Below are 23,799 nucleotides of genomic sequence, written 5' to 3'. Positions count from 1 at the left end.
AATCTAAAGTTGTGATGGAATGCAGTCTGGATTCCCAGGAAGGAGGGGCTGATTCCTGGAGGGGAAAGGGGCAGCAGAACTTGGAATGTTAGCTAGACAGGAAGCGGGCAGAGTCAGACCCTCCCTAGAAATTCACCAAGTATAGCTATAGTCATCGCAGATATAGGTGCAGATACTGCATATCTAGTTATTGTCTGAGTGTGGCAAGATTCCGTCTGCAGGCAAACAACAATAAAGCAACCACTCCGAAGTAACTCCATGTATTGAATTTGTTTTATGGAGCCTGACCAACTTGTTTATGTCAATAAACCCTCTCTCCTGCACCAAAGGAGCGTGAAATAAAAACCTGAAGAGGCGGTGGGCCTTGGTCTTCCTCTGAATTCCCTCTGCTTTACTCTACCTCTTCCCTGCTCTGCTCAGCCGGACTGTGCCCTTCCCCAACTTCTTCCACAGCCACCCGAGCCACACTTCCACTCCCTGTCACCTGCTCAACCTCCCCCTTGAATCAGATTCCAATTGGGGCATGACAGGTTTTGTGGTTGGTGTTGGACTTCAGTATTGGACTTCACGGTTTCAGTCGAACTCCGTAACGACTGAACTGCACTGCTTCACGGTCTTGTTTGCTATGGCCATTGTGACCTTCTCAATAAAACAACCACTTGGTATATCTCTTGGTCTTCATAAGTTACCTCCGTCCTGCTTTATGCTATCGGGTCATCCAAGTGTTCCAATAGATTGAGCTGGATTTGGCTGGAAGTAAATGATGTGGTTTTCCACTGATCCCAAGTTAAAAATTGTTGAGGTCTAGTTCAACGTTGGATAGCTCCTGAATGGTTCAGGTTGGCCTTCAAAATAACATTTGCCAGATACAAAGAAGCACAGTAGCTGTTTGTGTCCTATTACAATCTTGGAGCGGTATTTAACTTTGCTCCACTTCCAAAGTTCAGAATTGTCGCTGAATTAATTCCTCCTTAGCATCTGGTAAATAAAGTTGCAGCAGTTAAGAGCTTTTACTTCCCATTCCCACATACACAGAAACAAAACATGGTTTAGCTGGTTGTATCTCTCTTGGTGAACTATTCAGGTGTCCAAGAAAAGGGACAGATCTTTCTAGGATATGGTGGGGCAGCCTGCTTCTTTCCCTAGGAATAAGGTTGAGTTATTTGTGGCTGCTAGATTAGCTGTCCAAATTGTCTTGTTAATTGTTATTAATTAAGATAAGTATATGTTTGGTGTGCTTGAAGGTCACAGCCTTTAGCCTCAACTTACTTTACGAGAATGTCTCCAAACTTTGGATAGGTCTAGAGGACTTCTTTGGAAAGGAAGAAGTAGTGGATTTCTTTGGATGTGGGCAGCTAGAATCAAGAAGCAATTGAACCAATTGGCATGTGATAAATAGACATTTTGTTAATAGCTATATTGTCATCTTGCATGGTCTCCAAATTCCAGATATACCAAGTTACCCAAAAAGATTGCCTTCTCATTTCATCTATATATATTATCATCAAGCTCTTGGCAGTTGTTTAAACTCAAAAGGGATTCAAAAGGGATGGTATAAAATCATATTTTTCCATTGAGAATCTGTGTCAGTTCATACCTTTGTTAAAATGAATATATAGAGAACCTCACTTGTAGAAAAAAAAGAAAGGAAGAAAAAAAGAAAGAGGAAGGAAGGAAGGAGAGAGAAAGAGAAAGAGAAAGAAAGGAAGGAAAAGGAGAGAGAGACAGAAAGAAAAGGATGGAAGAAGAGAGAGAAAAAGAAAGAAAAGAAAGAAAGAAGGACAAAGGGAAGGAGGGAGGGAGGGAGAGAGAGAGAGAGAGAGAGAGAGAGTTGATCTTGAGCTTCTGTGTTCACAGTTCCAGATTTCCAAGGAATTTAGGTGCAGTATCTGGATGCTTGATGTAAACAAAACCCAAAGCATATTCTCGTAGCGAACCATTATGGTGTTGATTCTCAGTCTCGTGAATAGAAAATAGATAACAGAGTCTTAACTCAAGTAAAGAAAGGAAGGGTTAATGCATGTTCTTTTTCTCTCTTCTGGAAAAAAAATATGAAAAAAAAACCATATCCCAATGAAGTTAGGCATTCATTCCTTGATTTAATTCATGATGGATGAGATAACTTGGGGTGATTTCACATTGAGCTTCACGCTGGTGAGAGATGAAAAATTTCGCAGAAAGCAGCCATTTTGTAACTATGAAGATGTTCAAGTACTATGTAATGGGCCTGATAGCCAGTATATGTGGGATTTAATGCTCTGGCTGCTTATTGATCTTCTCTTTAGCCAATGGTGTGGACAGAGGCAGTAGCACTTAGCACCTATTCGTAGACTACCAAGCGTCTTCAGAACAATCGTCTGAGGCGACCTTGTAAAAATGGCCCCCTGGGACAAAGACGAGGCTTTTAAAAAACAGGAAAGAATTTAGGGAATTTTTCTTTATGGAATTGGAGTGAACGCTGGGGACGTTCGTTCTTAAGCAGGTTTGTTTTTCCATTTCAATTCAAGATCGAACGCAAGCGACGCTGCCAAGAGTTCAGGATTTTAACTCCAAAGGCTGAACATTTTCACCCCTGTGCCAGACATACCAAAGTATTATTGGAGTCGGCAAATATTTGGGGATGATCCATCACGAAATGCAGCCGACTTTCCATTTGGATGAAGGATCAAGCATCAAGAGTAAGAATTGCAACAGGGGAAACAGGATGGTCAAAATGAAGCATCTAGATAATTATGAATGCAATCAAGTTTTATAAGGTTGATGAACCGCAAGTCACCAAAAGATGTTGGATCATTCACGCTGAAAATAATCCTGTTACTTTCACATCACTTCGATCTTATATAGCAGGGGTATCAAACTCAAGGCCCACGGGCCAGATCTGGCTCAGAAGGTGCTAGATTTGCCCTGTGGGGCCAGAATGGAAACAGCAAAGGACTGGCCCGCGGTGCCTCTGCTAGCAAAAACGGAGCTGTGGTGGGTCGCATTCCGTTTTCGCTGGTAGAGGGCTATAAAAAAAAAAGAATAACAAAACAGAAGGAGGGATGTTTCCCCTTTTGCATTTGAGCATGCAAGAAGGGACAGGAAAGGAGGAAGGGAAAGAGGAAAGACAAAGAAGAAGAAGGGAATATGGGAAGAGAGCAAGGAAGGAAAAATAAGGAGAGAGAGGGAAGGAAGAAGAAAGGAGAAGGAAGATGGAAGGAAAAAGAAGAGAAGGAAGGAAGGAAGGAAGGAAGGAAGGAAGGAAGGAAGGAAGGAAGGAAGGAAGGAAGGAAGGAAGGAAGGAAGGAAGGAAGGAAGGAAGGAAGGAAGGTTATAATAAGAGTGAGGGAGGATCTCAGGGAAGTCCTGCCTTAGCAGTTGGCCACCACAGATGCCCCTGATACAAGTCCTGTATCATATCCACCATGCCCCCCAACCCAGGCCACGCCCCCTGGCTAAAACACCACCTTGGTGTGGCCCTCAGTGGAATCGAGTTTGACACCCATTCTACATAGTAAGCATCTTTCTTGGGTAAGTATGAGGAGATCACCTGAAGAAAGAGAACTCAAAGCCTTAAAATTGTAGAACCACAGGTAGAGTTGGATGGGGGGGGGGGCTCTTGAATCCAGCCTTCTGCTCAGTGCAGTCGGTCCTTGACTTACAACAATTCATTTAATGACCATTCAGAGTTACAACGGCGCTGGGAAAAAAAGGTATTGAGGACCATTTTTTCACACTTAGGACCATTCCAGCATCCCCATGGTCAAGTGATTTACATTTGGATGCTTGACAGCTGGTTCATATTTACGATGGTTGCAGTGTCCATGTGATCCTCTTTTTGCGACCTTCTGACAAGCAAAGACAACGGGGAAGCTGGATTCACTTAATGACTGTGTGACGAATTTAACAACTCCGGTGATTCCCTGAACAAATGCGGCAAAGAAAAGTGGTAAAATGGAGCAAAACGCACTTCGCAAATGTCTCCCTTAGCAACCTCGATTCTGGGCTCAATTGTGGTTGTAAGTCGAGGTCTACCTGAAATTTCCCTTCCCCTCTAGCTTCTTGAGAAGTTTGAACTCAGAACAAGTTACCGGGTAGAGTGGTATTTATAGACCAATGTGGGGCAAGTTAATCAGTAATGGATTCAGCCTGCAAGCTTGGATGAATTTCAATATGTAGAATAGTTCTCATGTCATTAGCCTGATTGACTTTCTATCAGACAAGCTGGTGCAAGTACATTTCAATGGTTACAGAACCGAGCGGATCAACTGGGAAGGCCCAAAGTACACACGAGGCAACGTTATCAATCCCAACCTGACAAAATTACATTTGAAGTTCATTATAGTAATCTATAGTCATGCCAAAAAGCCGACATCACCGCAGAGTGGTGAAGGTTATTATTCTTGGGGAAACTCTTTGGTGTGAAGATAAATAAGATGTGAGCACAGCGTTTGTATTTTCTTTGTGTTTGTTGAATTCTTGAGACACTTCGCCCTTTTAAATCAACTGTCGGTATTACTGTACTGCTTTAGTCATCAGTCATTTGACTAAAAGATGATTTTTTTCATGAGGTCTCAGTGAGGCTAACCAAATTTGCCTTTGCTACACCTTTTTATATCACTGGCAATCAGGGATGTGCATAACACAGTTATGGCATGGGATGTACGAGATGTTCCTGCAAATTTGACATTGCATTTTTGATTGCAGACATAATTTTGAAGTACGGTTCTGCAGTTACATATTTTTAAAAACTCCCTTATCTAGTTTCCAGGAAGGCTCCTGGCCATGCTTGCTGGAAATTGAGGTCAAAAGTTTCTGTAATTTCTGAGAAAGAGTTTCTGAGGTGGGAAACGCATGAGGACTATAGAGGAAGTGCTAAAATAGGCACAGCACCTCTTAATGTGTGAGCGCACAAAGAACTTTCAACTCTCCCAAAACATGGAAACCTTAAGTTGTCCTCATAGGCAGGATTGATTGATTCCTTCCATCTTGCGACATCACCATACCCATTCAAGCTTTGGACCATTAAAAGTTACCCAATCCTGATGTAGCGTAACTTTTAATTGAATCAAGGACTCTGGAAAAGTACGATTTGTATGTAACGTTCATCATCATAACGCCCCCAGTAGTGGAATATGCCCATGATATGCAGAAGATACTCCTGCCTCTTGATTGATATGAGAGATACTCCATCCTGCATCCTTGGAAAACTGCTAAGCAGACTTGTAAAATAGTCTACACCCGTGATGGCGAACCTATGGCACGCGTGTCACAGGTGGCACGTCGAGCCATTGGTGCCGGCATGTGAGCCACAGGCAAACTTACCTCACTGCACATGCGTGAGCCTCACAGCTGATTTTTGGCCTGTTTTTGGCCTTTTTCGGCCTCCCAGAGGCTTGAGGAAAGCCTTTGCAGGCCGAAAAATAGGCCCGATTCGTCACTTCCTGTATTTCCGGAATACCAGAAGTGACAAAACGGGCCCATTTTTCGGCCTGCAAAGGCTGCAGAAGTTTTCCTCAAGCCTCTGGGAGGCTGAAAAAGGCCAAAAATCACCTGGGAGGCACAGTGCAGGTAAGAAAGCAGCGGCGGGGGGGGGCAGGGGGGAATGTGTGCGCATGCACAGGGAGTGTGGAGGGGGCGCGTGAATTGCCTTCTGGGTGCTGGCATGTGAGCAAGCGTGCACACAATTTTTGGCACAGGAGCCCAAAAAGGTTAGCCACCACTGGTCTATGCCAACCTACTTAGTAAGCGTTAGAGCTCTTGCTATGACGATTTCCAAAGCTGTTAGTTTTCCCACCACAAAAGGATGACCATTGATAGAGTCCTTCTCCCCTACTTCTCCCCTTTTTCTGCCACCATGGGTTCAGGAGTATCAGTGGAGTGGGTGGGAAAGCACGGGAATTCCCAGGTCAGCAGAGGAGTTAAAAATTGGGAGGCTGGGCAGTTATAACCACAGTATATCAGGCACCAAACATCACACATGAGGGTTCAATTCAACTGATTTATTGCTGCAAAGCCTATTATGCAGAAGAATCTTCTCAACTAAAGGTTAGCACCTGCTTGGAGGTCAAGGTCCACAGAATTTAAGGTGAGTTGAACTTGGACCATTTATGGCTACGTAGGGATTCTAGGCTTATGCCTCTTTTAATTCCACCACCCCCCGGCCCAGATTTTGCCACTCCTTCTCCTAACCATTACAATAAGTGTATCATGTTGAGTAAGACTGAAGTAAATCCTAGTGGCCTATGTGAATGTTGAGTCAGGTGGCATATTTATGCTCTAGAATTTCTGAATTTCTTAATTTATTCCCCATCACCGTGCTTTGTTGGTATTTGGGAATAAACAATTTCTGCCTTTTGCCCAAAGAATAAGTTTGTTCACATTTATTTTGTCACAAATGCTTTTGAGCAGCCAATGGGCTACTGCACTGTTCCCTTTGGGGGAAACCTTACAAAACCTGTAATTTGGCTTTCAATTAAGTTTGTGTTGACACAGGTGAAGGGTAGTCATCCATTTCGGATGCTGGCAAGCAGGCAGGGCGAAACACATCATCTGTGTTGTGTAGTCTTGACAATTAGGAGGAAGAGGAAAGAAAAGGAAACACTTGGGTGCCAGCAGGATTTCCAACTCTTGAGTGAAATAAATAGATGATGGGGTGTTTTTTTTTTTTTGGTTCTGAATATAAAGCAAGCCCTCCTGGGAAAAAGAAAATCCTGAAGCTAGACTTACTTTTTGTTGTCTGTAAATCAACACATAATGATTCATACATACTTTCATTTGTTAGGCTAATACTAGCAGTGTAAGTTGAGTGCATTTCTAGAGGAACCAGCCACAACACTGGACTCTGTTCTTTCTATTGAACTGGTGGATGCTGCAACATTGGAAATTTTCTTAAATTGGGCAACCATTTGTCTGAAATAGTATAGGTTTTCGTGCCTGAACAGGGAGTGGGTTGGAGTAGTCCCTTCCAACTTGTTATTCTGTTTCTTTCTCATTACAGCATTTCCTAGGAATCAGAACACAAAACATTTGGTTCCTCGGAACACGGAATGCTCATTTTTTGAGTTTTGACCGGGACTGTTTTGTTCTGTGTTTAAAGCAAAACTTATCTTTCCTGCACACCCTTCAAAGAAAGCCTGAACACGTCAACATTGACTGCGAGCACAGCAATACATCACCTGACAATCTCGCAAGCATTTTGCTTTTCTATTTTTTATTTTTATTTTCCGCACATATATATATATATGCACACAGAGAGAAAAAGTGAGAAGATTAGCAGATTTTTAATAAATTGTTTAAACCCAATCCTGGTTATTCAAAAGTTATTTTTATTTGGACAAGGCCATTTTTTACCCCCATTAAATGTGCATTTTCAAATCTGCACCGCGCTTATTTTTGTCGGGGGATTTCATTCCTATGTCTGAAAGCTCTTGATCCATTGAGATTTTGCAAGCGTGGTGTATATCCAGGTGCATTTCAGGCGCATAAACACATTATCAACCAACCGGTTGGTGGAACAGGCAATCTCTCTCCCCCAGATGCCCCCCTTTTTTCCTCGTTTTTATTTTGGTGGAATCTGCAAGTGGCTTGATGTATTTGACACATGTGTGACAGCTCCCTGCATATGAGAAGAGCTGTGTGTTCAGACTACCCCAGCTGTGTGTGTGTTTGTCTGCACATTAAGCCAGAGAGCACCCGCTTAGTCAGATCTGACAATCACATGTGAGCCGGTATTATTTCCACTCCAGAGTGCATTTTAATGCCAAGAGCTTAACATTTGACAAAGAAATTGTCAGGATATTGTGCTGCCCTGCACTTCTGAAATATCCTCACTCTAGCAGCTCAATATTCTTTTATTGTGCATACATAAAAATAGCTCTTTCTGAACTCCTTTCCTTTCCTTTCCTTTCCTCTCTTCCCCTCTCCTCCCCTCCCCCTCTCCTCCCCTCTCTCCCCCTTCCCACCCTTCCTTCTCCTTTCTCTTCCTTATCTTCCCCCTCCTCTTTATCTCCTTTCCTTCCTTCCTTCCTTCCTTCCTTCCTTCCTTCCTTCCTTCCTTCCTTCCTTCCTTTCCTTCCTTCCTTCCTTCCTTCTCCTTCTCTCTCTCTCTCTCTCTCTCTCTCTCTCTCTCACTCTCTCTCTCTTCTTCCTCTCTGGCCAATAAACTCATCCAATAATTGCTGCTTCTCCAAACAAGCCTTGATTTGTTGGAGGTTTTTATGCCTGACCTATGTCTTCACTGCTGGTTTGGTCTTCTCCGATATCACTTTATTGGGTTGAAATCACACTATTTCTATCAGCTCTCAAATTATGTGATATTTGAGGAGGCAGAATCTTTTACTTTTATTGTACATTTGCTCTTTTCACTGTTCACATTTTGAGTGGTCTACAGATTTGTTGTGTTTACATAATTTTGTAAAAAAAAAAAATCTAGAGAGTGTTTAATAGAGGTTTTGAATCTTACCCACCCTCGTATAATTGTTCTTGTCTTTGTAGAAACGAAAACTTCTGAATGAACTTGGTGAGAGCTGCCTTCCGTATTTGACACCAAAAGATGCTGGCTTCCATCAACTGGTAATAATATTCAAAAGATCAACGTAACATATTTTGAGAAACTTTTAACAATGCATTTGTTTGTCTTTTCTTGTTCTTGAGTACTTCAGCTCGCTACTTAGCGAGAGAACAAGAGGAAACCTCCAAACTCAAAACTGATTAAACAAATATCCCCAAGCAGATTAAAGGAGAACAATGAAGAGTGATTTGGTTTTTACACATGGTTTCATATAAGGCCAAATTGGAGCCTTTGTTTCATTTTCCCTTTATTTGCAAAGTAAATAAACTCAGGTGGTTGCCCCCATTTGAAGTTAGTGGTTTCCGCCTTTCTTGGTGTCCCCTCTGCAAATGCAGCAGCTTGTATATGGGTACGTCTCAATTATGAAGGTGAGTTTGAAGAGAAAGGGACGTGCTTCAAGAAGAGTTTGACTTGATCTGAATAAACGTCTCTGTCCCAGTAAGATAAGAAACCTGGGCCAGAGAAGAATATGAGTAGAAATAAATCCAAACAAGGAGGGGTTATTGAAGAAATGGGAAAGTTTGCAAACTTTTTCTTCAGCCGTTTGGATAAATGGGAAACACATGGGAAAACGTGGGTAAGTTCTATCCAATTAAGTAGGAACGTACTGAATTGAAAGACATAAAAATGAACCTTTTTCTCAGTTTGAACAGCTATGGCAGGAGTTCCTACATTATAGCCATGTCAACTTTTCTTATGTTGACATGTGGTCGAAAGATGCATTTTTAATGGCCCCCACATTTCCTTCCCCCACTGCTTCAGGAAGAAATGAGTGTTCTTTTGCCCTTTTCTTTCTAAAGATTGATGGAAGAGGGTTATTCTTTTTCACAGCAGTTGAAAATTTATCACTTAACATATGTTGAGAAAAGTTATGTAATTCAGATTTAGACATTATGTTTTACCCACAAAACATCTCAGGTCTATTGAGATAGGATTAAAAAGACTCCAGGCTGAAATTATGGAGAATTTTCACCAATTTGGCATTCTTAAAAATGCTAAGTTGGTTGAGTATTTGGGGGAATTATTCCCTTAAGTTATCTGGAAGGTATCAAGTTAGAAGTGTCAGGTAGTATGATTCTGGTAGTATTAATATTTATAGGTTACCTTATAATGTGCTCTTTAAATTCTCTTCTCTTTATACTCTTTATATATTCTTTGTAATATATTTTTAAATTAGCTTTTATTGGACTTTAATTTTGACAAGAACAAGATAAGGGAAGTGCTGGAAAGTCTATGGAGAGAATTATTTGAGAAACCATTGCTGTGCTCACGCAACACAAAACCAGAGCATGTTAAGGTTTTGCATGACAGGTGAATCCCAGAAGTTATTGGTTATTCTTTGGTTAAGCCAAGGGTCTTCAAATTTGGCGAGTTTAAGACTTGTGGACTTCAACTCTCAGAATTCCTGAGCTAACATGATCGGAGGAGGAATTCTGGGAGTGGAAGTCCACAAGTCTTAAAGCTGTCAAGTTTGAAGACCCTTGTGTTAAGCCAATGTGTGAATCAGTTCTAAAACTTGGAGTTCACAGCAGATATTTTCTCTTTGTGTGCTGATAGAGAAACATCTGTCTCTGCCCTCTCAGCCTTCCAAGCGGGAGGCGAATGTCTTCACTCTTAAGTCACTACGCCGCTCAATACCAATAAAACGTATAACAGCATAATATCATGGGATGGTATTTCCCAAGCTGGCCTCCGCTCCATTCATGTTACGTTGGAGGATGCCAAATGAAAGACTTAAAAAAAACCCAAGATTTTTTCTTAGCTTGAAGAGCTACAGGCAGCAGCAGTAGAAGTAATGAAAAGAAGTAGATGTTTTTAAGGACTTGGTCTCCATGCAGGTAGAGGTCATCAAATCGTGAAGGCTGCCATTTTAGAAATGCCTTCAATTTCTTGATCCAAATGTTATTACCTCCCCGTAGACAACAGGGACTCCACCCTGGTTTGGCCCAAGAGGGCTTGGCAAGAGTTTGTGGCTGCTGTTGTCCCTTGAGTGACAAGCTCATCTTGACTTAAACAAAAACAGAGAGAGGCTGTGTATGATTGGTAGACAGCTAAAATATATATATATATATATCGCCTGACCTTGGGTTGCTCGGGGCGCGTTAGATTTTGTTCTGGGATAATGTTAAAAAATTAAGTTTCAAAACTTTTGTATGCTTCCCCCTCCCCCTTTGAGCAGATCCATTTAGGGCTGCTTTGATCTCTGCGGGGGGAATGGGATGACCTTTCGTATTAGCTGTCAGAGATAATGGCAGAAGTGAAGTGATTTTTGTTCCTTCAATCAGTAAAAACGTCCAAGACAAGCCTGATGATGTTTTTTCTTTTCCTTCCTTCCTTCCTTCCTTCCTTCCTTCCTTCCTTCCTTCCTTCCTTCCTTCCTTCCTTCCTTCCTTCCTTCCATCCTTCTTTTTCTTTTCTTTTCTTTCTCTTTTTCATTCATTATGTCTTTCTCTCTCTTCCCCTCCTTACCTCCCCTCTCTCTTTTTCTTTCTTTCTTTCCGTCTGTCTTTCCTTCCTTCCTTCCTTCCTTCCTTCCTTCCTTCCTTCCTTCCTTCCTTCCTTCCTTCCATCCTCCCTCCCTCCCTCCCTCCCTCCCTCCCTTTCTTTCTTTCTTTCTTTCTTTCTTTCTTTCTTTCTTTCTTTCTTTCTTTCTTTCTTTCTTTCTTTCTTTCTTTCTTTCTTTCTTTCTGTTTCTTTCTTTTTTCATTCATTATGTCTTTCTCTCTCTTCCCCCTCCTTACCTCCCCCTCTCTCTTTTTCTTTCTTTCTTTCCGTCTGTCTTTCCTTCCTTCCTTCCTTCCTTCCTTCCTTCCTTCCTTCCTTCCTTCCTTCCTTCCTTCCTTCCTTCCTTCCTTTCTTCCTTCCTTCCTTTCTTTCTTTCTTTCTTTCTTTCTTTCTTTCTTTCTTTCTTTCTTTCTTTCTTTCTCTTTTTCTTCCTCTCTTTTTCCTCTCAACCTTTCTTTGTCTACTGATCACTTAATGTTTTCCTCATGTAGGACAAAGCAGGATGCCTGGCTAGAGAATGAAAGAAGCCTGATTGGTATTTTCAGATGATGTGTTAGAAATGTGTTTCCATTTCCTCTTTTCTTTTGTTAAAAAAAAAAAAAATCTTTTAAAGCATGGAAACCAGGCATGCAGTGTTTAAGGTGTATTAATAAGATGCTTAATTTCGCAAGTCGGAAAGTAGCATATACGGTATCTCTTATTAAAAAGTAATGTTTCTTTCAGTGACGATATAGGCAGTCCTCCACTTACGACCACAATTGCGCCCAAAATGTATTGCAGTTAAGTGTGTTTCGCCCCATTTTACGACCTTTCTTGCCACTCTTGTTAAGTGAATCACTGTAATTATTAAATTAGTAACATGGTTCAGTGAATTTGATCTCCCCGTTGACTTTGCTCGCCAGCAGGTCGCAAAAGGAGACCACAGGCTTCCTGGACACAGCAACCATCATAACCCTCTGAATTTTGATCATGTGACCCTGGAAATGCCGCAACTATTGTTACGTGTGAAACCAATTATATGTCACTTTTTTCCAGTGCTGTTGTAACTCTGGATGCTCACTAAGCAAACAGTTATAAGTCCAGATCCATGTATATAGGTAAAGGTTCCCCTCGCACATACGTGCTAGTCATTTCCGGCTCTAGGGGGCAGTGCTCATCTCCGTTACAAAGCCGAAGATCCAGCGGTGTCCGAAGACGTCTCTGTGGTCATGTGGCCGGCATGACTAAATGCTGTTCCCTTCCCACCAAAGGGGTCCCTATTTTCCTACTTGCATTTTTTCTCATGCTTTCGAACTGCTAGTTGGCAGAAGCTGGGACAAGTAACGGGAGCTCACTCCGTTACACAGCACTAAGGATTCGAACCGCCGAACTGCCAACCTGTCTGATCGACAAGCTCAGCGTCTTAGCCCCTGAGCCACTGTGTCCCTTTTGTGTATAGTGTCTCTAATGGTTGTATAGATACAACCATTATAGGCACTGACTGGTTTCCAGTTTCTTCTGGGATATTTTCTCAACTTCCTTGTCTAGGGAAGGACATTGGGAAACATTTTGGAGAATTGCCCTGAATGCAAGTTACTCACCAGATCCAACTTCTCTTAACTATTGACAATCAGTCAAGTTCAGTTTCATGACTGCCAGCATCTGTAATGAGCTGTTCTTTGGCTGGCATTTAAAAAAATAACGTATGATGAGTTAGCTCCTATCTTTAACAGTGAAGAGCGAGAAGAAGTAGGCCATGTTTCCTCTTAGATGTTGTGTTATGTTGTGTTGTTGTTTTTGGCACTCGTCTGATTCTTCCAGAGAGATTTGGGCAACTGATCAAGGCAGGACGACGCACTATTTTGCTGTTCTTATCTGTGAGACTCTGTTGGCATCAAGAGGCACTTTTCTGCAGATTAGCCATATGTGGGACAGATAATCCTGCTGTTAACCTACTGTTTTCCCAATATTAGTGTGCTTGTGTAGCTCCCCAAACTGATGGTATGGGAAGGATATCAACCCACCTTCCTGTTCTGACTAAGGCTTATTGAGACACTAACAAATGCATGTTAGTTCCAAAACCCTTTTTTTAAAATTTCAATGGCTGTGAATTATAGTCATTCACAGCCCGTAATGAGTCTCAAACAGTTTGTAAATAGTCCCACTGAAGTCTGCCAAAATCCTTCAGGATAAGTCTGATAAGCACCCACCTTTATCTTCCTTGAAATGCTGCCAATGACTAAATTTCCCATTAGTTATACGAGGCCAAATGGAGCACAAATTCAACACAGAGCTTCAGATTTCAAACCGACCAGTATGAGCAAAGTTGCTTCCTGCAAAGGTTCCTGTCCCTTTGCTCCTCCTTTGTGTCTTATGGGAGGGCCAATCACTTCCAAGCCTTACTCCTGAGTTGCCCCTTTTGTCTTAACTGTTCTTGCCTTCTGGCAGCTCTGTGCACATGTGCACTGGTAACAGGCTCCCCTTGTTCCTCTGCCTCACTGCTGTCAGACTCTGGAGGCTCCGGAGTCAGCACACCACTCCCAGATGGTCCTGGCCCCATCTCTATATCAGACGCAGGACCCTCGTCCAAGTCCTCCCCAGACTCCCGAATTGGCCCATGTTCCTCCCCACTGTCCGACTCTGCTGCCGTCTCCGCAGGCTGCTGACAGACCTCAACACTGTTGTGTCCACTGCAACTCTAGGCTGGAGTCAACCTGTTGAAGGCCCCATGCACGTAAAATTTCATACTTTAAATCTGCTTTCCATCTTGGAACAAAAGTAGTGTACTCTGACAATTTCGGGGACTGAGTTTGGCACCTTGTCATGGACAGATCCCTCTCTGATTGGTCTGGACTTTCACACAACAATCCCTCTCTTCACTGAGGAAGCCTTAGTAGATCAGTTTGTCCAAGGTCTCTAATGGATCCAGGGGTTTTCAGAGGGCACTTGAGCAGTTTCCAAAAGATCAGATGTCCCAAAGGTGCTTTTATCAAAAGGGAACTGGACTTCCTTTTTTTTTTTCTTGAAGACATTTCACTTCTCATCCAAGAAGCTTCTTTAGTTCTGAAGAAGTTGAACTGAAGAAGCTTCTTGGGCGAGAAGCGAAATGTCTTCAAGGAAAAACAAAGAAAGTCCAGTTGCCTCTTCAAAGAAAACAACACCGTTGGGACAACCATGACCTGGATGATGGAGAATCTCTATACACAAAGGGTCAGGTGGGTAATTCAGTTGAAATCTTTATATATAACACTCCCTCCATCCTAAGCTTCAAATATGTATCAGAATGATTTATCTTTTCCTTTTATTTTTAGTGGAAGACTAAATACTCCAAACTTATCCTCAAGAACTCCGAGAAGATTCCTCAAGACCTTCACGAAGAAGTCCAAGAAGCATTTTTCACTTTACGAAAGCATGTTTGTTTCTTCCAAGACCTTGTAAGGATCAAAGGGAAGGATTTTGTTACCCCTGTATCTCGCACATTAATTGGGAACCCAGGGTGCACTTACAAATATTTGAACACAAGGTTGTTTACCGTCCCTTGGCCTACGGAAGGCTACGACATCCACTACTCCAATCCTGAGATATCCCTGGCTTGTAAAGCGTTAAGCAGGCTTAATGACTACTTGCAGAGAGAATCTTTGCTGAGTCTGCAAGAGCAGGATTTGGCCGAGACAACAGGAACGCAGAATTCACCCTTCGGGGACGGGGATCAAGATTATGTTACCGAGACGGGAGCTGTTTTGCAAGATCAAAACCCTTCTCCGAAGAGTGACTCCACCGTCCTGAAAGAGAGAACATCTTACAACCTGACATTATTAAATTATATGGATCCCCAGAAAATGCCGTCCTTGAAACTGGAGCCCTATTTTGGCATGGGGAGAATGGCTGTGAGTTGGCACCACGATGAAAATCTAATGGAAAGGTCAACAGTGGCGGTCTACAGTTACAGCAGCGAAGGTGGGTTGAGTCGTTGAGTGGCAAGCGAGTTAACAAAGTAAATCTTGTTTGAAGGTGGAGGGGAGCAACTTTCTGTAAGCGAAAGCTATTTTGGGTGCCCCAGGAAAAACCTTGCTTCAAAACTGAAAAATTTGTGGGACCGTGAGAAGAAAAATGGGCAGACCCAGGGCAAAAACGTAACTTAATCTCACTAAGGGTTTTTTTTTTTTTTTTGTAGGAACATCAACTTAAGTACAGTTAATATGTATTAATGCAATGCTTCTCAACCTGTCGCTATGGAGATTCTCCATCCTCCAGGTCTTGATTGTCCCAAAGGTGCTTTTTCAAGAGGCAACTGGACTTGGTTTTTCTTTGAGGATGTTTCAGTTCTCATCCAAGAAGCTTCTTCAGTGTTTTGTGTGTGTGTGTGTGGCTAATATATATTAATATAATATGATAACAGATGACAGATAATCAGAGTTGGAAGGGACCTTGTAAGTCATCTAGTCCAATCCCCCTGCCCAAGCAGGAGACCCTACACCATTTCTGATTAAAAAATCTCTTCCTGAAAGTCTCCAGTGATGAAGCTCCCACAACTTCCGAAGGCAACTATTGTTCCATGGGTTGATTGTTCTCACTGTCAGAAAATTTCTCCTTATTTTCAGGTTGAATCTCTCCTTGTTCAGTTTCCATCCATTATTCCTTGTTTGGCCTTCAGGTGCTTTGGAAAATAGCTTGACCTCTTCCTCCTCTCTGTGGCAGTCCCTCAAATACTGGAAGACTGCTATCATGTCTCCCCTGGTCCTTCTCTTTACTAGACTAGCCAGGCCCAGTTCCTGCAGCCGTTCTTCATATGTTTTAGTCTCCAGTCCCCTCATCATCCTGGTTGCTCTTCTCTGCTCTCTTTCTAGAGTCTCAACATCTTTTTTATAATGTGGCGAACAAAATGAATATGAATTGATATGAATGAATGAATGCATTCTTTGTTGGCCAAGTGTGATTAGACACACAAGTAATTTGTCTTGGTGCAAATGCTCTGCAGTGTACATAAAGATGCATTCAAGAGTGAAGAATCATAAGGTACAACACTTAATAGTCATAGGGTACAATAAGCAATCAAATCAGATAGATAGATAGATAGATAGATAGATAGATAAGAAGAGAGAAAGAAATAATATAATTCTTTATTGTCCAAGTGTGATTAGACACACAAGTAATTTGTCTTGGTGCATGTGCTCTTGGTATACAAAAAAAGAAAAAGAAAAGATACATTTATCTTTTTATCTTTATCTTTATTATATCTACCGATAAAAGAATCTACGGAGACTCTCAGTCATCCCAGGTCATGGTTGTCCCACAGGGTGTTTTTTCAAGAGGCAGTTGGACTTCCTGGTTTTTCTTTGAAGACGTTTCGCTTATATTTTTGAGGAGGGGAGGAGAGATGGAAGAATAAAAGGAAAAAGGAGGCAGTCAAGCAGAGCGAGTGAGGCGGTTTTGCTACCGCTGCGCTTATCTTGAGCACTTTTAAGTGGACTGAAAAGTTACTATAATTAAACTGCTGATTAGGAGCCAAGGAAACCGAACCCCTACAATCTCTGGGCCACATTTTCTCACAGATCCATATTTCCAAGGCGTGTGTGTGTGTGTGTGTGTGTGTGTGTGTGTGTGTGTGTGTTTGAGCCAACATGACACCTTCTTCTATTGGACTTGATTTGTTAGCGACGGGCTTGTTTCAATCTTCTCTCCTTTCTTTGCACAGAGTGTGCAAGCCACAGTATGCTGCGGCTTGGGAAGAAATTCACCTTTGTTTGTGCAACGTTGGCTGGATTCTTGCCCCAACGTGTGAAACTGTTATGGTTCTGTTAGATGCCAAACCTTGGGGGGGTCTCCTGTGTGCAGGAATAAGGGTGCAGGAGTTTCAGTACGAGGCGGTGTATTCACGGGTAGTTGCTCTGACTCACTTTTACTTCTTTCGTATATCTGAACAGAAGACGAAAACTGGTTAGCAACGTGATGGGCTACGATGGGACATATATCATGATTGAACATGCTGTGAACATCTTTAGGTTAGATCAAGGAAGTTGAGGCTCTGTTGTATGTCTGTGGAAATTCTCAGTCATCCAGGTCATGGTTGTCCCAAACGTGTTTTTTTTCAAGAGGCAATTGGACTTTCTTGGTTTTCTTTGAAGACGTTTCGCTTCTCATCCAAGAAGCTTCTTCAGCTCTGACTGCATGGTGGGGAATGGAAGCATTTGCACTCCTTGCAGACAGCTGGTCATTTGCATCCTTTTAGAGAGTTGCTGAGGCCACTTGGAGGTTGTACTTCAACTCCCAAAATTCCCCAGATAGCAAGGGCATCCAACCACTGTGTTAACAGATAATCAGAGTTGGAAGGGACCTTATAGTCCAACCCCCTGCCCAAGCAGGAGACCCTACACCATTTCTGACAGATGGGAGTCCAATCTCTTCTTGAAAGCCTCCAGTGATGAAGCTCCCACAACTTCCGAAGGCAACTTTTGTTCCATGGGTTGATTGTTCTCACTGTCAGAAAGTTTCTCCTTATTTCCAGGCTAATGCTCCAGGATAGATAGATAGATAGATAGATAGATAGATAGATAGATAGATAGATAATAGATGGATGGATGGATAGATAGATAGATAGATAGATAGATGGATGGATGGATGGATGGATGGATGGATAGATAGATAGATAGATAGATAGATAGATAGATAGATAGATAGATATTTTATTTATTTATTTGATTTGCCAATTGTTTACAAGATAATAAGTATAAGCGTATACATAGTTGTGAATACATGAAGTGGGTACCGTATATGCGGCGTATAAGGCGACCCGGCGTATAAAACAAACCCCCAACATTTCCCTCAAAATATAGTTTGTTATATACTCGCCCCCTCTTCCCCACGCCTTCCACTTTTTGCACTTTTTTTTGAGGCACTTTTGTCTACCGTGAAATGAGATCCCGTGAAGCTGAAAGGAGCAGCCAGCCTTCTCCCAGCTCCCAAGGAAAGCAGGCTCGCCGCCCGGACTCCGCTGAGGTATCGGCTGGGGCTGTCAGGAGTTATTACCGCTGGCTGCTCGGCTCGCGCTCCAGTCCCGCGTTGCCTCGGGAAGGGAAAGGCAAAAAGGAAGAGCGCGGCTTTGCCTTTCCTTCCCGGGCAGCGGGACTGGAGCGCGCGGATAACAACTCCTGACAGCCCCAGCCGGATACCTCAGCGGAGCTCGGGCGGTCGAGCCTCGTTCTTGGGAGCTGGGAGAAGGCTGGCTGCTCTTTCGGCTTCCGGGATTCGTTTCCACGGTGCGCAAAGTGCCTCAGCCGCGGCAGCTGCAGTGCTTCCCAATTACTATTTGCCGGCGTATAAGACGACCCGGCATATAAGGCAACCCCCAATTGGAGGCATCTTTTTCAGGGCAAAAAAGTCATCTTATACGCCCGGCAAATACGGTACATATAAGAAAAATAAAAGAATAAGAGAAACAATAGGACAGGGACGGTAGGCACGTTGGTGCGCTTATGCACGCCCCTATAGATAGATAGATAGATAGATAGATAGATAGATAGATAGATAGATAGATAGATAGATAGATAGGAAGGACAGGGACAGGGACAGGGACAGGATAGGACAGGACAGGACAGGACAGACAGACAATGGGAGAAGGTTAAACTTCACTCTCTACACCGTTTATGAGATTTGTAACTGCAGATGCCATTCGGCTGAAAGATTTTCTACGCCACAGGTTCCCCTCGAAAAAGATAACTTTGGTTTAATTGGGTGGGCTTTTTAAGGTGCTGTAAGTGATTCCTGAGGGGCCCCCCATGAACCCCTCAGTGTGCTCAAACTTTCTGGGAATGCCAGAATTTCGGCCTCTCCTAGCACCTTGCTGATTATGGGCTCGGTGTACGGTTATACGATAGCATTAAACTTCACAAAAGTGTCTTTGTCTCCCAATTGACCGGCAGAGTTCGATCAATAGCTGCCTTGTGCTCTTCTCCTGGGCTGAATGTGGTGTTATCCCCCCTCCTCCCTGATTTTATTTCATAAATCCAAGGAAACGTTTTTTCAAAGTGCTAATAAGTTGATTAAACGAAGGCGATTAACTCCCCTGCTCTTACTTTGGATACTTCTAACATAATATTCCAGGAGGAGAACCGTGTCATATAAATTGAATGTGTAAATAAAAAGAAGTAAACATTAGTCTACCGATAGAAGAGAGTATTTGTAGCTCAGGATTGAACTGTGGCGTGCTTGGTGTTCTCTGAGCTTGGTGGTTTTCTTGTGGACGTTTCATTACCCAACTAGGTAACATCATCAGTACTAGAAGAAAGTGGAGTTTGGGGGGAGGAGGAGGAGCCGATTGTGGAGTCCTTGGTGCTCTCTGAGCTTGATTGTTTTCTTGCAGACATTTCCTTACCCAACTAGGTAACACCATCAGTGTTAGATGATGATGATGATGATGTAGCACTGATGATGTTACCTAGCTGGACAATGAAACGTCTGCAAGAAAACAACCCAGCTTGGAGACTTCCAAGGACTGCAGAAATGTAAGTCTGTTGCCACAATGTTCAAACTACGTTTCCTGGAACTCCAGAATTCCACGGTTAACATTTTTTTAAAGTCTTTATTGGATTCTCAAAACGTTTTATCTGTCAGTTCCAAGCGCATCCTGATAATTTTCTCCCTCCAGCTGGTTTCAACCTCCGGTTTCATTCTACAATTAAACTTGCTGCTGATTCTCTGCCGTCTATGAAAATGTGACTGTTAGCACTCAAAAAGTTGTCTCGTATTTCATGTCTTCTAATGACAGGTGGATTTCACAGGTCTACTTAAGCTAATAGCTTCTGCAGTTGTAAATCTTGGGGACCCAGAGCTGTGGATTTAATATCTACCCATCACCCATGTCTTGACATTCTAAGCAGGGCCTCTCTTCAATGCAGCATTCCCCTGTCATGCTGTAAGAGACAAAGATGCTATTTTGGGCTAAGTAAACTCCAGTGTATTCTTGCACATTATGCGTGCTGAATTCTTACCGACTCGGAACCTAAAACCCCAATTTTGGCTTTGAAACAAGGTATGAAATATAGACCCTGCTTGATCCCTTGTCAGCGTTCAATTCTTTAGGCTAAATATGTGGAGTTCATTTAGAGCAGGCATTGTATCATGTCTGCAGAATTACTGCGTAATATAATCTCGCAGCTCTATTTATATGAGAGCTATTTATAATAACCACTGTGTAGTACGGCTTCTATTATGACTACTGCCAACGTATTATTGACACTCAATTCTAGGGCATCGCCCAATACAATAAAAATACAGCATACGTGCTGTGCGCATTGCACCTGGCTACAAAACTAAGAACACATCGCACAAGGGGTCAAACCCCTAAGATTCTAGGGCCAAATTATATCACCCATAGCTCTTGATCTGCCCAGAAGTTAACAATCTGGATAGTTAGCAGAAGATTTATCCTTCTCCTCCTACATACCTTCAAATCCATGAGTTTACACAACAGTGCTGTCTAATGTATATTTAAACATTTTGTATGGCTGTAGTATTATTATTTATCCTTCTTACTATCTTCTTTGTTACCTCCTATTGTTATTATGGTTATGACAATACAGAATAACAGAGTTGGAGGAGACCTTGGGAGCCTTCTAATCCAACTTCCTGCTCAAGCAGGAGACCTTACATCATTTTAGATCAAGGGTCTTCAAACTTGGCAAGTTTAAGATTTGTGGACTTCAACTCCCAGAATTCCTGAGCTAACATGACTGAAGGAGGAATTCTGGGAGTTGAAATCCACAAGTCTTAAAGCTGTCAAGTTGGAAGACCCCTGTTTTAGACAAATGGCTGTCCAGTCTCTTTTTAAAAGCCTCCAGGGATGGACCATCTACAACTTCTGAAGGCAAGTTGTTCCACTGGTTGATTGTCTTCACTGTTAAAGAAATTTCTCTTTAGTTCTAGGTTGCTTCTCTCTTTCATTAGTTTCCATCCATTGCTTCTTCTCTTGCCTTCAGGGGCTTTGGAGAGTAGGTTGACTTCCTCTTCTTTGTAGTCATCTTCTGTTGCATTGCATGTATATTGAGAGCTTCTATATCTGAGACGAATTCCTTGTCGGAAGGAATTTAGCCAAATAAAGCATTCTGGTTTCGTAGACGTTCCTCTTGAGAATATTACAGGGAGAATCTCCTTGGTGCTGGGAAAAGTGCATTTATAAAATGGAATCTAAAGTCATATGGAACTCTTCCATTCAAGGATCAAGTATGTTTTGCTTGAAACTGGAAGCTGTGTTTGGTGACTATTTCATGAATCACTGCTAGCAGATTTCGAAGAAATATTGAAATATATAGTTTTCTGTGTGCAACCTCCTCCCAGCAACTTGGATTGTGCTTTTTAGGTGGAAAGGATCCTTCTGGGTAGATGCCTTAACGGGTGTTGTTTTTGGCTACTTGCCTCTGAAGGCTTACTGAAGTGCGTAAATCTTGAACAGTAATAAACAACTGGATCTGTTAGTTGACAAGTTAATGTTCAACAGGCTAACAAACCTGTGATTGACTGTGGTTTTGGACTGATTGTGAAAGGCCTTTCATAACGTGGACTTTTTGTATATGCGGGTGTGCGTTTTGCACAAGGAACATTAATAATCAGATAATATTTTCGGAAAGAACTTTGACTTAAAGTCAAGCAGCTTTAGGTAAATTTGCACCATGGCTGGATTTCGGTGAGAAACTTCTGACAGCTTCTTGGTGGCTAATGATTTTATAAACAGATTGGAATGTTCCTGTTGATTGATAATTGACTAGTAATCCCTTCCATTTGCTGCTTAATAGATGCAAGGTCAGTTAACAGCAATTTAAAAAGGCTGAAAGGAATTGTTTTCTTTAAAAAAAAAAAATCTCCAAGCAGTAATCCAAATGTAGAAGATGTCAGGTCTGGAATGAATCTGAAAAGATCACCATGAAGTAGAATTGGCTTCACCACAGAAGCATCCATCCAGGTGCCGAATTGCTAAAAAAAAATAAAAATGAATTTCAGTTTTATAGACATGTAAGAAAATGACCCAGACTAACCAAATTTTGTTGAAATTCATTTTACAGTATATACTTTAGTATAAGCCCGAGGTTTTCAGCCCATTTTTTGTGCTGAAAATCCCCTCGGCTTATACTCTGAGTCAGATTCCCTCTGAAAAAAAAATGGTGTGAGTCGCTGCCGCCAGAGCGGCCCAGTCCCACCGCCGGAAGGGAAAGGCAAAAAGCGCTTTGCCTTCCTTTCCCGAGGCGGCGGGCACTGGGGCTTCGCCTCCGGGCGGCAGTGACTCCCAACAGCCCCAGCCGGGAAGGGAAAGGCAGGCGGCAGCGGCTCTCCCAACGGCCCCAGCCGTCGAAGGAAAGGCAGGCGGCAGCGACTCCCCAACAGCCCCAGCCGGGAAGGGAAAGGCAAAAAGCGCTTTGCCTTTCCCTTCCCAGAAGCGGCGGGACTGGGGCGCTCTGGCGGCAGCGACTCCCAACAGCCCCAGCCGGGAAGGGAAAGGCAAAAGCGCTTTGCCTTTCCCTTCCCGGCGGAACGGCCAGGACTGGGCCGCGCCGGCGGTAGTGACTCCTGACTCAGGGGCCTCCGAGGGAGGGAAGAGAGTGACTCCTGCCTCCGCTGTCATCATCATCTTCTTCTTTTGGGTTAGTGAATCAATTAAACCTTTCATGATAGTGAGATCGTTTCCCAAATTAATTATTTTTATTTTTGAAATTTACCAGTAGCTGCTGCATTTCCCACCCTCGGCTTATACTCGAGTCAATAAGTTTTCCCAGTTTTTGTGTAAAATTAGGTGCCTCGCCTTATATTTAGGTCGACTTATACTCGAGTATATACGGTATTTAAAACGTTCGGATAGGGGACCTTTTATTTCAAATCGGGCATTTCCTCAGAAAGGGATCTGTTTATGTCACAAACATCTCACGAGGAATTTTTGTCCCAAAGGTACTTTTTCCAAAGGCTGTCTTTGTTTTTCTTTGAAGATATTTCGCTTCTGATCCGAGAAGTTTCTTCGGTTCTGACAGAATGGTGGAGAACGGAAGGATTTATATTCCTTGCAATCATCTGGTCATTAGCGCTCTTTCTGGGAATCGTTGAAGCCACTTGGAGGTTTATCTGTGCCCTCAGGGTCTCCTGAATCAGAGAGCAAATGGGTATTTTGCCTTTTTGGAACTGCTGAAAGGACTGTGTTGTAAACAGGAGGAATGTAAAGGAACGTAAATGATTCCATTCTCCACCATTCTGGCAGAACTGAAGGAACTTCTTGCATGAGAAGCGAAATGTATTTCAAGGAAAACAAACAAGTTGCCTCTTGTAAAAGCACCTTCGGGACAACCATGACTGAAAATCTCCATAGACAGCTAGTGGTTTTATTTTATTTTACAAGGGCTTGGCGGCATTCTTAGAAAGGGATCTGTTTAGTGTCACATAAGCTGACTCACGAGGCTATATGTATGGACACAGATGTGGGAAGAGCTCCTGAATCCTGAGCATTAATCAGAAACAATCTGGAAATCTACAACAGTCGTTTTCACTCATTCCTCATTCCTTAGGATTTTCCATTCCTTCCATCTTTGCTCATTCTTCTTTCCAAAATTTTAGACAATAAGCTTCGTTGGGCAAAAGAATCAACAATTAGTCAAAACAATGTCCAATTTAGTTCCCCCCCATCTATACCAGAAATTCAGCTTACATAAATTTGAATACATAAATTTGAATTCACAAGTCTATGTGCATGTTGTGGACTTGAAGATATGTAAGCAACTGGAAGAGAATAA

At 42.5% G+C, this 23,799-nt stretch overlaps 1 protein-coding gene across 3 annotated transcripts in view; it reads left to right on the top strand.

Annotated features, from left to right (window-relative positions):
• Window positions 1-23,799, top strand: part of FTO (FTO alpha-ketoglutarate dependent dioxygenase) — a 172,819-nt gene that overhangs the window by 22,264 nt on the left and 126,756 nt on the right. For all 3 annotated transcript variants that reach the window (XR_015750616.1, XM_087971453.1, XM_087971452.1), the window contains exons 2-3: window positions 8,476-8,553; window positions 14,347-14,992. Coding sequence is in view for 2 of the 3 variants with exons in the window: in XM_087971453.1 (XP_087827579.1) it covers window positions 8,476-8,553; window positions 14,347-14,992 (724 nt within the window). In the remaining variant the exon portion in view is untranslated. The remainder of the gene's footprint in view (window positions 1-8,475; window positions 8,554-14,346; window positions 14,993-23,799) is intronic.

Source organism: Notechis scutatus, chromosome 9 (genome assembly GCF_049901735.1).
Source record: "Notechis scutatus isolate UNSWTSFEM ecotype Mainland chromosome 9, rNotScu1.2, whole genome shotgun sequence".
Lineage (NCBI taxonomy): Eukaryota > Metazoa > Chordata > Lepidosauria > Squamata > Elapidae > Notechis > Notechis scutatus.
Note: the sequence above shows the minus strand (reverse complement) of the source record. Positions and strands in the feature narration are given on the sequence as shown.